General features: G+C 35.6%; 1 protein-coding gene across 1 annotated transcript; it reads right to left on the reverse strand.

Annotated features, from left to right (window-relative positions):
* Positions 1-7,757: 7,757 nt before the first annotated feature.
* LOC149408794 (uncharacterized) lies at positions 7,758-11,761 on the reverse strand. Its single transcript, XM_089650446.1, has 2 exons — positions 11,319-11,761; positions 7,758-7,875 (listed from the first exon to the last, which is right to left on the reverse strand). The coding sequence occupies exons 1-2, from the start codon at positions 11,759-11,761 to the stop codon at positions 7,758-7,760; spliced, it is 561 nt and encodes a 186-aa protein (XP_089506572.1).
* Between the last annotated feature and the right edge of the window lie 3,325 nt (positions 11,762-15,086).

Genomic DNA, 15,086 nt, shown 5'->3' on the forward strand with positions numbered 1-15,086 from the left:
ACAAAATTATTTGAAAAATCTTACCATTTATAAATTTTAACTTCTTTTCAATATTTATAATAAGCCATATTCTAAAACTTCCGGTAATTGTTTGGTTTCGGTTGTCTCCTTATTGTACCTTTTTAGTGTCTGCTCGGAAAATTCTCATTTCTGAGCAAAAACTGCCTCCTGTTTTATGTTATGTTTTAGTTTTAATATTCGTGTTTTGTCCTGTCCTACTGTTATTGTTATTCTAAGTTTTGTCATCACTTTGTATAAACAGTGTATTTAGTGTTATAATATTAGATCTGTATTGGGTAAGGCACACTGTAGGAATAATTTTAAGAACTATTAACACTGAATTACCATTTTTTTTAAGTTTGTTATACGAGTAGTTAAGCGCACTTGAAGTGAAATGACACTAAACTGCGCTATATAAATTCCATGTTATTATTATTATTATTGAGGCTTTTATGAAAAAATTTTTTTTTATTAATTTTCCAAATTCTTTTTTAAATTGAAAATATATTTTCAAAATTATGTTACTCATCATTACCTGAGTTTCAACTCTCCTTTTTTGTTATTGTATATAGGAAAATATGGATCAAACAATATAACATTTTTTATAAAATCTTGAAAAATGTAGAACAAACAATATGGCGACTTCTCTTATTTTAAGACATTTAATTGGATATTTCAAAGCTCCACAGCTCATGGTGGAAATGTCATTACAAGCCGAAAATATAATGTGTTCTAAAAATTCCATTGTCCTGTAAATTTCATGATGGCAGACTCTCCGAGTTTTCACTGAAATGTACAAAATGATTTTTTATGCACATTGACATAAAGGTTGTAAATTATATTGGTTTTCAAAATTTTGTGATTCTCTAAATTTAATTAAATTTTTATGAATTATTTAAATGATTCATTCACTTGTACCTTTAAAAAAAACTGCAGGCCAGCGTAAATTATATTACCTTAGGAGCCAGTGGTGTTCGTTGTGTGTATTAAAAAAATCCTTTCTTTTGAAAATAGTCCGTTCTTTCTTTAGTTTTTCCTCTGGCTGCCTGCGAAGATAGCCGTGTTAAACTATATAAAAATTTGCACTAGTTGTTTTTTTTTTTTAACATTATTTCTGGCTTTCACCCTTCAAGGGTGTTCTTGGCCATCATTTAAAATTATTGAGAAATGAAAGGTGAATTTAAATATTAATTTTATTTAAATGGGCAAATTTCAAAATTATGATGAAAATTGGAGTCGAGTTCAGACTTAGAAGAGATGAGATGTTGAATGGAGGGGAGGCAATTTTAGATAAGGCTTGATAGAAGAGAGGATATTTGTTTAGAGAGGGACAACCAAAAAATATGTGATCTAAAGTTCCCACTTCTAGACCACAGAATGTACAATCTGAGGAGTCAACAACGTGAATTTTAAAAAGATGGGAAGGAACGGAACAATGTCCGATCCTCATTCGAATGAGTGAAGAAATTTCTTTTTTGGAAAAATTAGGGAATTGCTGAAACCACTGAGGCATAGCAGGCTCCCTTGGATTGACTAGCAATGTGCCAATACTCTGCCCAAACATTGCGGGATCTATCTTTGATGATGGAAAAAATGTCAGATAGGGGAATGTGGTTTACGAAGGTAACAACAGGGTTGGACGCTCCTTGTTTTGCCAAGGCAACCGCAATATCATTACCCATGATACCAACATGTCCAGGAATCCAAATCAGAGTTACAGTTTTACCAGAGCTTTGAATGGAGGCTATCATCTCTCGAATAAGGCATACAAAGTGATCATCAGGATGAAGAAGAGGACTGGATTTAAGTTTTTGGAGGGAACTGAGAGAGTCAGAGAGAACGAGGGAATGTTCGAAATTATTTTTGATTATATATTTGAGAGATTCTATTATTGCAATGCACTCGGCTGAAAATATTGAAAATTGATTTGAAATTGAATGAAATATTCTTTCATTAGAATTATTGTGGTAAACGTTAATACCTATACCACAGTTAGGAGAGTCGGGAGATTTGGATCCATCAGTTAATAAAAGAGAAAATTTGGGCCATTTAGATGAAATAATGTCATTGAAAATATTATTGACAGTTCGGGCCGGGAGATTGGAATGACTTTTAAGGATTCCGATCCCTTCAAATATTGTTGGGGATAGGGTGACGTGACTATATTTTAATTTGTATAAGGGAAGTAGATCATTTTGGATGATGTGAAGCTCTGAGAGAGACTTAAAATTTTTACAGATGTCAGGAATAGGTTTAGTTGAAGCTCTGGTTGTAGATGAATGGGTTGAGTCAATAGAAACTTCTCTAAAAAAAAAAAACCAATCACATTGATCTCTATAGATACATTTAACAAGTTTAAAAAAAACTATATTTTAAACACCACTGTTTTATCCTTACACTATAATACCCACGCTCAGGCTTCGCCTTTGTGGGATTTTTTTGTTACTCTTTCATTCTATATTACTATGTATGTACCTGAATTGTATATGTATCAAAAATTTTGTTAATAAAAAAAAAAAAAAAAAAAAAAAATGAACAACGAGACGCTGGGGATAACCTGATGACATTTAGAATTTAAACATTTAAGAACAAATTTGTCAGCAAATAGTTGACGCCTTAAATAAAGAGGAGGATCAGAACATTCTACTTGAAGGGAATTGATGGGTGACGATTGCATCGCTCCAGTTATAATTCGCAAAGATTTAGATTGAATTTTGTCTAATTTATTAAGTACATTTTTTGAGGCAGTACTAAAAAGTGGGCAGGCATAGTCGAGATGGCTTCGAATAAGTGCATTGTAAAGCAACTTAATGCAAGTAGGGTGAGCTCCCCACCAAACGCCAGATAATGATCTGATGATTGTGCTAAAATACTCATGTCGCTACCAGAAGAATATAAACATTTTGTTTCGGCTTGGGAATCTGCCCCTGATGACAAACAAACCTTGGAAAACTTAGTGGCCAGGTTGTTGATGGAGGAAGAAAGATTTATTGAAAAGAATGATGAACTTCAACAAACCCCATCATCGTCAGCTCTCGTGATGAAAAATAAAAAAAAATGGAAAGTGTTTTAAGTGTGGAAAAATCTGACATTTCCAGAACGAATGTAGGAAAAATAAAAATAACAATGAAGAAAACAAAAACGACAAGTGTTATTATTGTGGCAAATTTGGACATTATAAGTCGCAGTGCTGGTTTAATAAAAATAAAGACTCAAGTAAATACAACACAAAGAAAAGTAATGCGTTTGTCGTATTAAATAAAATTTACGACAATTATCAAGATTCTAAGTGGCTCGTAGACACCGGTGCGGATGAACATATGTGTTGTGATAAAGCCTTATTTACAAATTTGACATACATTTTGAATAAATCAGTGATAGTCGGTAATGGCGAATCAATTAGTGTGTTGGGCTGCGGGAAGATGGCAGTGCAGGTACAAAACAACACGGAATGGGTTGACACTACCATAGACAACGTGTTATTCGTACCAGATTTGAAAGTTAATCTGTTCTCTGTCAATCGCGCTATTAAAAAAGGTTATGTTATGATGACAGATGACAAGTCTTGCAAATTTTACAAGAAAGGAGATATTTGTGCCGTAGCAAAACGAGACGGAAGCGGTTATTATATGGATTTACGTTTTAAATGCAATACTGCAATTGTGGCAAAATCAGAAATAAATGATTTTAGTTTGTGGCACGAAAAATTAGCTCATCAAAACTGTGAGTATGTCAAGGAAGTTTTACAGAAAAACAACATCGATTCACAACAAACATTAGTTCCGAAATGTGAAAGTTGCTTACAAGGAAAAATTCACCGATTGCCGTTTGCAAAAAGTAATTACACCAGCAAGAAGACATGTGAAGTAATTCACGCAGATACGTGTGGCCCAATGGAAGAAATGTCATTAGGAGGGTCGAAGTACTTTGTTCTGTTTAAAGATGACTACTCAAATTTTAGATATGTTTATTTTGTTAAAAATAAATACGACATCAAGAATTGTATTGAAGACTTTCTAAATAAAGCTGAAAATATAACTGGAAATAAGGTTAAAATCTTTCGAAGTGACAATGGACTGGAATTTATAAACAAAGAAGTGAAAGAAATGTTCTCAAAGCGTGGTATAACCCATCAAACGACTGTTCCATATACTCCAGAGCAAAATGGAAAGGCTGAAAGAGAAAATAGGACTCTAGTGGAGGCTGCAAGGACAATGCTACATGCAAAAAGTTTACCAAAAAAACTATGGGCAGAAGCTTTAAATAATGCAGTTTTTGTACTTAATAGGACTGGAAAAAGCAAAGTAAACGGAAAATCTCCCTTTGAAGTATGGACAAACAGAAACTTTGACATCTATCAATTGAAAGTGTTTGGTACACCTGTATATGCGCACATTCCTAAATAAAAAAGAAGAAAATGGGACAAAAAGGGTGAGAAAGGACTAATGGTTGGTTACAGCGAAGATGTGAAAGGGTACAGGATATATTTTTCACATAAGAATACCATAGAAACAAAAAGGTAGGTAATTTTCTTAGAAGATGAAAATAAACTCCAGGAATCAATTGAGATAATATCTTTAGAAGACAAACCATCACAGATGACTGAAACAATGGTAAATGAAGAAATTAGAACATTGGAAGATGAAGGTGGTATGAAAATCTCTACTGAAGAAGATATGCCATATGAAACCAAATCGGAAAGTGATAATGAACCATGTGTTGATGATTTGAGTTCAAATGAGTCAGTGAGTGAAGATAATCCACTAGCACCCTACTGTGAGAGATCAAAAAGAACAAGGAAACAAACTTTTAATTTAATTAGCAAACCTCTCCTAATCAACCATGGAGTACCACAAGGAAGCGTACTAGGTCCGATATTATTTTTAATATACATTAATGATATCTGTAACCTAGAAACAAGAGGAAAAATCATTAGTTTTGCTGATGACACAGTAATTTTATTTAAAGAAAAAGATTGGATAAATACCTACAAAGAAGCTGAACACGGACTTGGTCTCCTGCAAAACTGGCTTAAAAGAAACTCCCTGACGCTTAATGTCAATAAAACAAAATATCTGACATTTTCTAAAACAGCCAGAGGGCAGCCGTCGGAGGACCTTAATCTCAAATTACATTCATGCCAAGGAATTTATCAAAAAAATCAAGGCTTATCATGCCTCTGTCCCACTATAGCACACTCCAAAAGCATCAAATATCTTGGAATTGAAATTGATGATAATCTCCGTTGGAACTCACATATAGATGTAATTACAAAAAAAACTAACCAGGTACATATACTTCTTTAGAAACATTCGCAATATCCTCAATATAAACGATATTAAAAAAGTATACTATGCTTTGTGTCAATCACAAATAGAGTACGGAATAACTGGATGGGGGTCTGCCTTGAGCACTCACACAGAGCGGCTCAATATAGCACAAAAAGGAGTATTAAAGACTATACTGAAAGTTCCGCTTAGAACTCCGACAGAAGAAATATTCAAAAACTTCAATGTTTACAATGTACAGAAACTATATTCAAAAAATATTTTATTTAAACTGAAAAAAAACATATCCGAATACTCCACTGCCCAAAATAAATACACAACCAGGGCAAAAAGCGAAAATATCCTGATTACTCCCAGTTTAAACACATCCTTTGGACAGAGAAATAATAAATTCCATGCTATAAAATTGTTCAATGCTCTACCAAATGAAACCAAAAAAATAAACGAAATGAGTATATTTAAAACAAAAGTCAAAACATGGCTTAGAGATCAAAGTAACAATCAACTTACAAACATTATGAAGACAATGTAAAGACAATTCAAAACTAAATACAAAAATTTAAGAAAAACTACAGGCCGCCTCAGAACAGGAAACCCTAGTGAGGAGGACTGTGAAAAAAAATACAAAAAATATACTTATATAATACTTTAAACCTACATAATGTACAAATTTTGCTATTGATATTAATAAAAAAAAAAAAAAAAAAAAAAAAAAATTAACTTAATTTTGTGTATTTATCTTTTTCTTTTAAAATGTAATTGTTATTTCTTGTATTTTTTATATTTTCCTTCTAGATGTATGAAAAAATTTGCATACATCTAAATAAAGATTCAAAAACAAACAAACAAAAAAACTTCTTTCTATAAATGCAACAATGTACAAATTAATGTTGATCCTGATCCGATGACATACAAAGATGCTGTGAGTAGGGTTGATGCTTCCAAGTGGCAGGAGGCCATTGAGAGAGAGCTGCAAACACTGAGAGAAAACAATACGTGGGAAGTGTACAATGAGCCAGTAGATCCAAGTAAGGTTGTTACTAGCAAATGGGTGTTCAAAATTAAAGTTCCAAATCAATATAAAGCCCGGTTGGTTGCTAGGGGGTTTGAACAAGATAATTTGTTTAGTTATCAAGACATTTATGCTCCAGTAGCAAAATTATCCACTTTTAGACTTTTTGTTGCTATTGCTAGTAAATTAAACTTGCAAATCTATCAAATGGATGTTACCGGTGCATTTTTGTATGGAGAAATTCAAGATGAGGTATATATTCAGTTACCTGAAGGAGCTTATTCTAATAATGAAAATATTGTAAAATTAAACAAATCACTGTATGGTTTAAAAATGTCTCCTAAGTGTTGGAATAATAAGTTCAATGATGTCATGACTAGAGAGGGTTTTCTAAGATCAAGCTGTGATTCGTGTTTATACAAAAGGTATAATGGAAATGATAAAATTTTTGTATTGTTATATGTTGATGACCTATTAATTTTTGGAACAAATAACTGTGAAGTTAAACAGCTTAAAAAGGCTTTGAATAGTGAATTAAAAATGAAGGATTTGGGATGTATAATGTATATCTGATTTTCTAGGTATTAATGTGAGTCAGAACTTAAAATCTGGTATAACTGAACTAAGTCAGAAAAGTTACTTAGAAAATATTCTTGTAAAATTTCAAATGGAAAATTGTAAACCGGTGGCTACACCGATGGATAAAAATTTTAATTTTAAAATTTTTCAAAATCAAAAGGTAGATAAAAATATTATATATTATAATTATATATTATAATAAAAATTATGTAGGCAGATAATAGGAAGTTTAATGTATGCTATAATAAATAAATGCCGCAGACGGGAATTGAACCAGCGCCTTCTGATATCCGCTCAGGCGCTATGGACCACTGAGCCACGTCGGCTTATTTCCAACACCACAAATAATTCAATATGTACTACTACTTCAATCAACAATTACTGCTTATTATATTTTTTTCAACTGTAAAATTTCGGGCTCTCGGAGCAGCCTGACGCGTTTTGGTCGGTCTCGTCTTTCTTCGACAATTACAAGGGAAATTTCATATATTCCGCCCTTAAAAGTGTCAATAAATGTTCCTTACTGTATTTAAGTTGCTTAAGTGTACTAAAAACTAATTTTACTGTGACCAGTGTGGACGTATAACGACTTTAAGAAAAGGTGACAAATAATATTGTTAATCCTAAGATGTGTGAATTCCTGTGCCTACAATACGAGATCAGTGCTTTGAACATTCACCAGATGTGATCATCCCTTCGGCCCTTGCCCCTTGCCCCTCGTCCACCCGCACCAATACTGCAAACCCCGCTGTCCGACGCATACAGTGCTTATACAGTGCCGTTATAAAATGTGGGCCATATGACATTGCTTAGGCCACAGAATCATCGTTTCTCGGAATCTACCCTGAACCCGCACAAGAAAAGAGTCATTTGGCGACTCATGCAACCCCTGCCGCAACCTCCGCTCCCCACCGCTCGTGCTCTTCCGCGCGTGGAATAATGACATCGGAAATGAAGGATGGAATCGGACTCAACCCGCGCTCTTTGGTTTGCTGTCTACATGGAGTGTTTTAAAACAATTATATAGTGATAAAATAACTATTTTTAGTGGTAGTTTATTTGTTAAGTTAAATGTTATATTAAGCGTATAAATATGTATTATTTGTTTTATGTGTGTAACGATATGATAAGTTATATAAGTAAGATGTTTAAGTAGTACTTGGAAGGGAATGGCCGACAAAGATGTCGATGAGGTTCGCTATCCATCACATCGCCAACCCTTCGGTGGCGCAAAGAGGAGGACGGAACGTGATCAATGTCGAATTGGTACATGGAACATTAGAGGAGGAATGGAAAGAAAGATGAACGAACTGTGTGATACTATGGTGAGCAAATGTTTGGACGTACTTTGTATAACAGAGAGTATGAAAAAAGGTAGCGGTACAATGCAGCATAATGATAGGCTCGTCATTTGGTCTGGGAGACCAGATACGGAGAGGGCTTGTCAAGGTGTTGCAGCGCTACTGTCTCCCAGAATGATTGAATGTATGTTGCAGTATGAATGTGTAAGTCCGAGAATAATGTGGATCAGATTTAAAATCGGTTTGACAAGGGTGTTTATTGTTATTTGCTACGCCCCTGTTAATTCTGAAAGCGATGAAGTGAAAGATGATTTTTGGACTGGTGTGAATGTTGTAATGAGACTAAAAAATATGAACGAAAGGATTATAATGGCAGGCGATTTGAATGGGTGGGTGGGAATTAGACGTGACGGATTTGATTCGGTCTTAGGTATGTTTGGGGATAAAAGAACGAATGACAACGGGAACAGAATGCTTGAAGTATGTTTAGAGTGGAACCTGTTTGTGTCGAATACTTTCTTCGATCATAAAGGTATCCACCAATATACGTGGGAAAGAGGAAATGAGAGGTCAATTATTGATTTTGTAGTAATTGACTCTAGGTTGAGAGCTGTTACCGAGGACACAAGAGTTTTCAGAGGGGCTGAGGTCGAAACTGACCACTTTCTTGTAGTGTCGAGAGTAAACCTCTTTCGCGGTTGGCGCTCTAAAGTGAAAACGGTACCAACTCCGACAAGAGTCAAAATAGAAAAACTGCAAAACGATAATGTGAGAAGTAAGTATGTGAATTGTGCAGAGATAAGATTGAATGCGAAGGAAATGGATGGTCTAAGCATAGACGAAACATGGAACCACATAAAAGTGTGTCTTTGTGAATCTGCTAGGGAGGTTTGTGGAATAAGTACGCAAGGTAGGAAGAAAGGTGATGCATGGTGGGATGATGAGATTAAAGCACTGGTCTCAGAAAAGAAGAAAGCATGGTTGTGTCTGATTGCGGCTGGCAGTGCTTCCAGCGAAGAGAAGTATCGAGCGAAAGAAGTATATAAGGAATGTAAGAAAAAAGTAAGAGTTGGAGTGAAAGAACGAAAGAAACGCCTGGAAGAGGAAGAAGGAATGAAAATGACAAACCATTTCCAAGAAAACATTAAGTTGTTTTGGAAAGAAGTCAAAAGGTCCCGGAGTGGCCCAGAAAACGGAAGCATGAAAGTGATAAAATCAAAAGATGGAAAAATGTTGACGAATGAGGAAAAAATAAAAGAGAGATGGATGAATTATTTCGAGGAAGTCTTCGAAAGCGAAGTGAGTGACAGTGATTCCAGCGGCGAATCAGATATGAATGACGATGGAGTGAATGTTACCGAAATTAGCATGGATGAGATAGAAAGCTCGATTAAATGTATGAAGAATGGTAAGGCTGTTGGGTTTGACAATATTGCTGCTGAATATTTTAAATCAGGTAGCCGTGTAATTCTCACATGGTTGTGCAATCTTTTTAACCAATGTTTAAAGGAAGGTTACACGCCTTTAGATTGGAGAAGGGCTGTGATCATGCCATTATACAAAGGTAAAGGGTCACGTATGGAATGTGGGAATCATAGGGCTATTAGCCTGCTTAGTTCAGTTGGCAAGCTGTATGGTAGAATTTTGATTGAAAGAGTAAGAAAGGAAACAAAGGATAAAATATGGGATGTGCAAGGTGCTTTTATGAGTGGAAGGGGGTGCATGGACCAGATCTTCTCATTGCGTATGCTCACTGAGAAGTTTCTGGCAAAAAACCAGAAACTTTTCTGTGCCTTTGTAGATTTACAAAAAGCATACGACCGAGTCGACAGGAAAAAGCTATGGAAGGTGTTGTCCAAGTATGGAGTGAATACGAATCTGACTCAGGCAATTGCGTCTCTGTATGAGGGAAGCGTTGCATGTGTTAGGGTAAACGGTGGTTTTACGGGGTGGTTTGATATCACAGAAGGTGTTAAACAAGGCTGCGTAATGTCGCCGTGGTTATTCAATCTATACATGGATAATTGTATGCAAGAATTGAAAGAGGTGGGATTGGGCGCGAATTTGAATAATTTGAAAGTATGTTGCCTGTTGTATGCTGATGATGCGGTGCTGATTGCTAATAGTATAGATGATCTACAGTCTCTCGTGTCTAAGATGAACGAAGTATGCATGAAAAATGAGTTAATGATGAATGTAAGTAAGTCTAAAGTAATGGTGTTTGAAAGAGAGAGTACGAAAACAGTGTGCGATATAATTGTGAATGGGGAATACTTGGAGCAGGTGGATGAGTTTGTGTATTTAGGAAGTATGTTTACGAGAGATGGGAAGGCTGACAGAGATATCGAAAGAAGGGTAAATGCAGGTAATTCCGTTAATGGAGGACTAAACGCCGTAGGCGCTAACAAAAAATTGTCCAAAAAAGCGAAGTTAGCAGTCCACAACGGAGTGCTGGTACCTACCTTGATGTATGGAAGTGAGGCATGGAACTGGCAAAGAAAGGATGAAAGTAGATTAAATGCTGTTGAAATGAGATCCCTGAGGCGTATGTGTGGTAAAACCATGTTTGATCGTGTGAGGAATGTGGAGATCCGCAAAGAGTGCAAGGCTGATGTAAGCGTAATGAGTAAGATTAAGAAAGGGACGCTTAGATGGTTTGGGCATGTAGAGCGAATGAGCGAAGATAGGAGTGTAAGGAGGATATATGATGCAAATGTGAATGGTAGCAGAAGTCGGGGACGCCCGAGGAAGACATGGCACGATCAAGTGAATCAGATACTCGAGTCGGGCCATGTCAAGAGTCAGAATAATAGAAGAGTATGTATGAGACGATGTATGAATGTGAATGAGGCAAGGAGTGTGTGCCAAGACCGAGTTGTTTGGCGGTCCGTCCTCTCTGCCTACCCCTGCGGGGAAACGGCGTGATGGTTAGTTAGTTAGTTAGTTAATGTATGCTGTACAAGGTACAAGACCAGACTTATGTTTTGCTGTTTCAATGCTAAGTAGGTATCAATATTGTGCAAATAATATATTGTTAGCTGCTCTAAAAAGCCATTATGATGATTATTGTCCATAGTTTCACATTCAGATTTTTGATAAACTTCCGAGATTTTATCTGCTGTGGATGCTAGTTGCAACAGATTGTCGTCGGGTAGTGCGGTAAGAATGGCCTGAATGTGTTGCGGGAGTCTTTGCAGCCAAAGTACGCGAACGATTGGGCTCTCCGATAGCCCGGGACCAGCGAGTTCATGGATTAGTCGAAGCAGTCCAGAAGGTTTCCTGTCCTCGAGCTGTAGTCCGGTTAGAAGACGAGTGAGTCGCTTTTCCTCCGAATCTTGTAACCTCTCGATGAGTGATTTGAGATGAGTGTACTTGTCTGCTGCAGGAGGATTGATGACGATGTCGCTTACGGTCCTGAGGGTCTCCATATCCAAAGCGGCAACAATAATGTTGTACTTGGTGAGATCATCCTTTAGTCTTGAGTTAGAAAATTGGCTTTCAGCTTGTGTGAACCAAAGTGCAATGTTGTCGCGCCAGCACGCGGGTAGTTTAACCGAGACAGAGTTTATTGTTGTGTCCATTGTGGAATTATTACCGTGGATTTCGTTCGATGTCTGGTTATTCTCGAATGACATATTGTTTTGATAATACGGCAAGCAATAGGCAGTATAATATAGGCAGATGTATGTGTAAAAATAGCAAGGAAACAAAAGCAATGACGACAGTAAATTTAGGTTTTGAAAAAAAATTTTAAAATTCAAAAATGTTAGATTGATTGTATCCGAAAATTTCAAAAATCCCTTAATCTAGAGTGCATACAATGTAAATAATGTGAATGTACTGTGACGAGTTCAACTTGTCTGGTCACTTAATTTAATAAACATGTAACAATATTGTACACTTGCAAAAAATTTTTTTTTAAAGTTATTTTAGAATGTTCGTATTCGGAAATTTAGCTGTAAAATCACTGTATGTAGGATTAATTGGACTCTAATTTCAGACTTTGGTTCGACTTTTGGAAGCAGTTTTATGAGGCTCTATGGGACCAAACGGGCTGAAATTTTGGAATTGTTATGAGTATTGTAGTAGAAATCGAATTCAGTCACAAAATCTCTAAAAAAATGTATTTTTAGAAAAATTATGACTTTTTCCGACGCTAATTTCAGACTATTGTTTCGTTTTTTGGAGCAGTTTATCTAGGCTCTATGGGACCGAACGGGCTGAAATTTTGTAATTGTGATGAGAATTGTAGGCCAAATAGAATTCAGTCACAAAATCTCCGTAAAGTTGTATTTTTAGAAAAATCATGATTTTTATGGACGCTAATTTCAGACATGGGTTCGGACTTTGGAAACACTTTTATCAGGCTCTATGGGACCAAACGGGCTGAAATGTTGGAATGGAATGGTAGGTAGTCGAAATCGAATTCATTCCTAAAATCTCCATAAAGTTGTATTTTAAGAAATATGGACTCTAATTTCAGACTTTGGTTCGACTTTTGGAAGCAGTTTTATGAGGCTCTATGGGACCAAACGGGCTGAAATTTTGGAATTGTTATGAGTATTGTAGTAGAAATCGAATTCAGTCACAAAATCTCTAAAAAAATGTATTTTTAGAAAAATTATGACTTTTTCCGACGCTAATTTCAGACTATTGTTTCGTTTTTTGGAGCAGTTTTTCTAGACTCTATGGGACCGAACGGGCTGAAAATTTGTAATTGTGATGAGAATTGTAGGCCAAATAGAATTCAGTCACAAAATCTCCATAAAGTTGTATTTTTAGAAAAATCATGATTTTTATGGACGCTAATTTCAGACTTGGGTTCGGACTTTGGAAACACTTTTATCAGGCTCTATGGGACCAAACGGGCTGAAATTTTGGAATGGAATGGTAGGTAGTCGAAATCGAATTCATTCCTTAAATCTCCATAAAGTTGTATTTTAAGAAATATGGACTCTAATTTCAGACTTTGGTTCGACTTTTGGAAGCAGTTTTATGAGGCTCTATGGGACCAAACGGGCTGAAATTTTGGAATTGTTATGAGTATTGTAGTAGAAATCGAATTCAGTCACAAAATCTCTAAAAAAATGTATTTTTAGAAAAATTATGACTTTTTCCGACGCTCATTTCAGACTATTGTTTCGTTTTTTGGAGCAGTTTTTCTAGACTCTATGGGACCGAACGGGCTGAAAATTTGTAATTGTGATGAGAATTGTAGGCCAAATAGAATTCAGTCACAAAATCTCCATAAAGTTGTATTTTTAGAAAAATCATGATTTTTATGGACGCTAATTTCAGACTTGGGTTCGGACTTTGGAAACACTTTTATCAGGCTCTATGGGACCAAACGGGCTGAAATTTTGGAATGGAATGGTAGGTAGTCGAAATCGAATTCATTCCTAAAATCTCCATAAAGTTGTATTTTAAGAAATATGGACTCTAATTTCAGACTTTGGTTCGACTTTTGGAAGCAGTTTTATGAGGCTCTATGGGACCAAACGGGCTGAAATTTTGGAATTGTTATGAGTATTGTAGTAGAAATCGAATTCAGTCACAAAATCTCTAAAAAAATGTATTTTTAGAAAAATTATGACTTTTTCCGACGCTAATTTCAGACTATTGTTTCGTTTTTTGGAGCAGTTTATCTAGGCTCTATGGGACCGAACGGGCTGAAATTTTGTAATTGTGATGAGAATTGTAGGCCAAATAGAATTCAGTCACAAAATCTCCATAAAGTTGTATTTTAAGAAAAATCATGATTTTTATGGACGCTAATTTCAGACTTGGGTTCGGACTTTGGAAACACTTTTATCAGGCTCTATGGGACCAAACGGGCTGAAATTTTGGAATGGAATGGTAGGTAGTCGAAATCGAATTCATTCCTAAAATCTCCATAAAGTTGTATTTTAAGAAATATGGACTCTAATTTCAGACTTTGGTTCGACTTTTGGAAGCAGTTTTATGAGGCTCTATGGGACCAAACGGGCTGAAATTTTGGAATTGTTATGAGTATTGTAGTAGAAATCGAATTCAGTCACAAAATCTCTAAAAAAATGTATTTTTAGAAAAATTATGACTTTTTCCGACGCTAATTTCAGACTATTGTTTCGTTTTTTGGAGCAGTTTTTCTAGACTCTATGGGACCGAACGGGCTGAAATTTTGTAATTGTGATGAGAATTGTAGGCCAAATAGAATTCAGTCACAAAATCTCCATAAAGTTGTATTTTTAGAAAAATCATGATTTTTATGGACGCTAATTTCAGACTTGGGTTCGGACTTTGGAAACACTTTTATCAGGCTCTATGGGACCAAACGGGCTGAAATTTTGGAATGGAATGGTAGGTAGTCGAAATCGAATTCATTCCTAAAATCTCCATAAAGTTGTATTTTAAGAAATATGGACTCTAATTTCAGACTTTGGTTCGACTTTTGGAAGCAGTTTTATGAGGCTCTATGGGACCAAACGGGCTGAAATTTTGGAATTGTTATGAGTATTGTAGTAGAAATCGAATTCAGTCACAAAATCTCTAAAAAATGTATTTTTAGAAAAATTATGACTTTTTCCGACGCTAATTTCAGACTATTGTTTCGTTTTTTGGAGCAGTTTATCTAGGCTCTATGGGACCGAACGGGCTGAAATTTTGTAATTGTGATGAGAATTGTAGGCCAAATAGAATTCAGTCACAAAATCTCCATAAAGTTGTATTTTTAGAAAAATCATGATTTTTATGGACGCTAATTTCAGACTTGGGTTCGGACTTTGGAAACACTTTTATCAGGCTCTATGGGACCAAACGGGCTGAAATGTTGGAATGGAATGGTAGGTAGTCGAAATCGAATTCATTCCTAAAATCTCCATAAAGTTGTATTTTAAGAAATATGGACTCTAATTTCAGACTTTGGTT

This window comes from Hesperophylax consimilis, unplaced genomic scaffold (assembly GCF_061612785.1).
Source record: "Hesperophylax consimilis isolate HC1 unplaced genomic scaffold, BYU_Hcon_1.0 scaffold_67, whole genome shotgun sequence".
Lineage (NCBI taxonomy): Eukaryota > Metazoa > Arthropoda > Insecta > Trichoptera > Limnephilidae > Hesperophylax > Hesperophylax consimilis.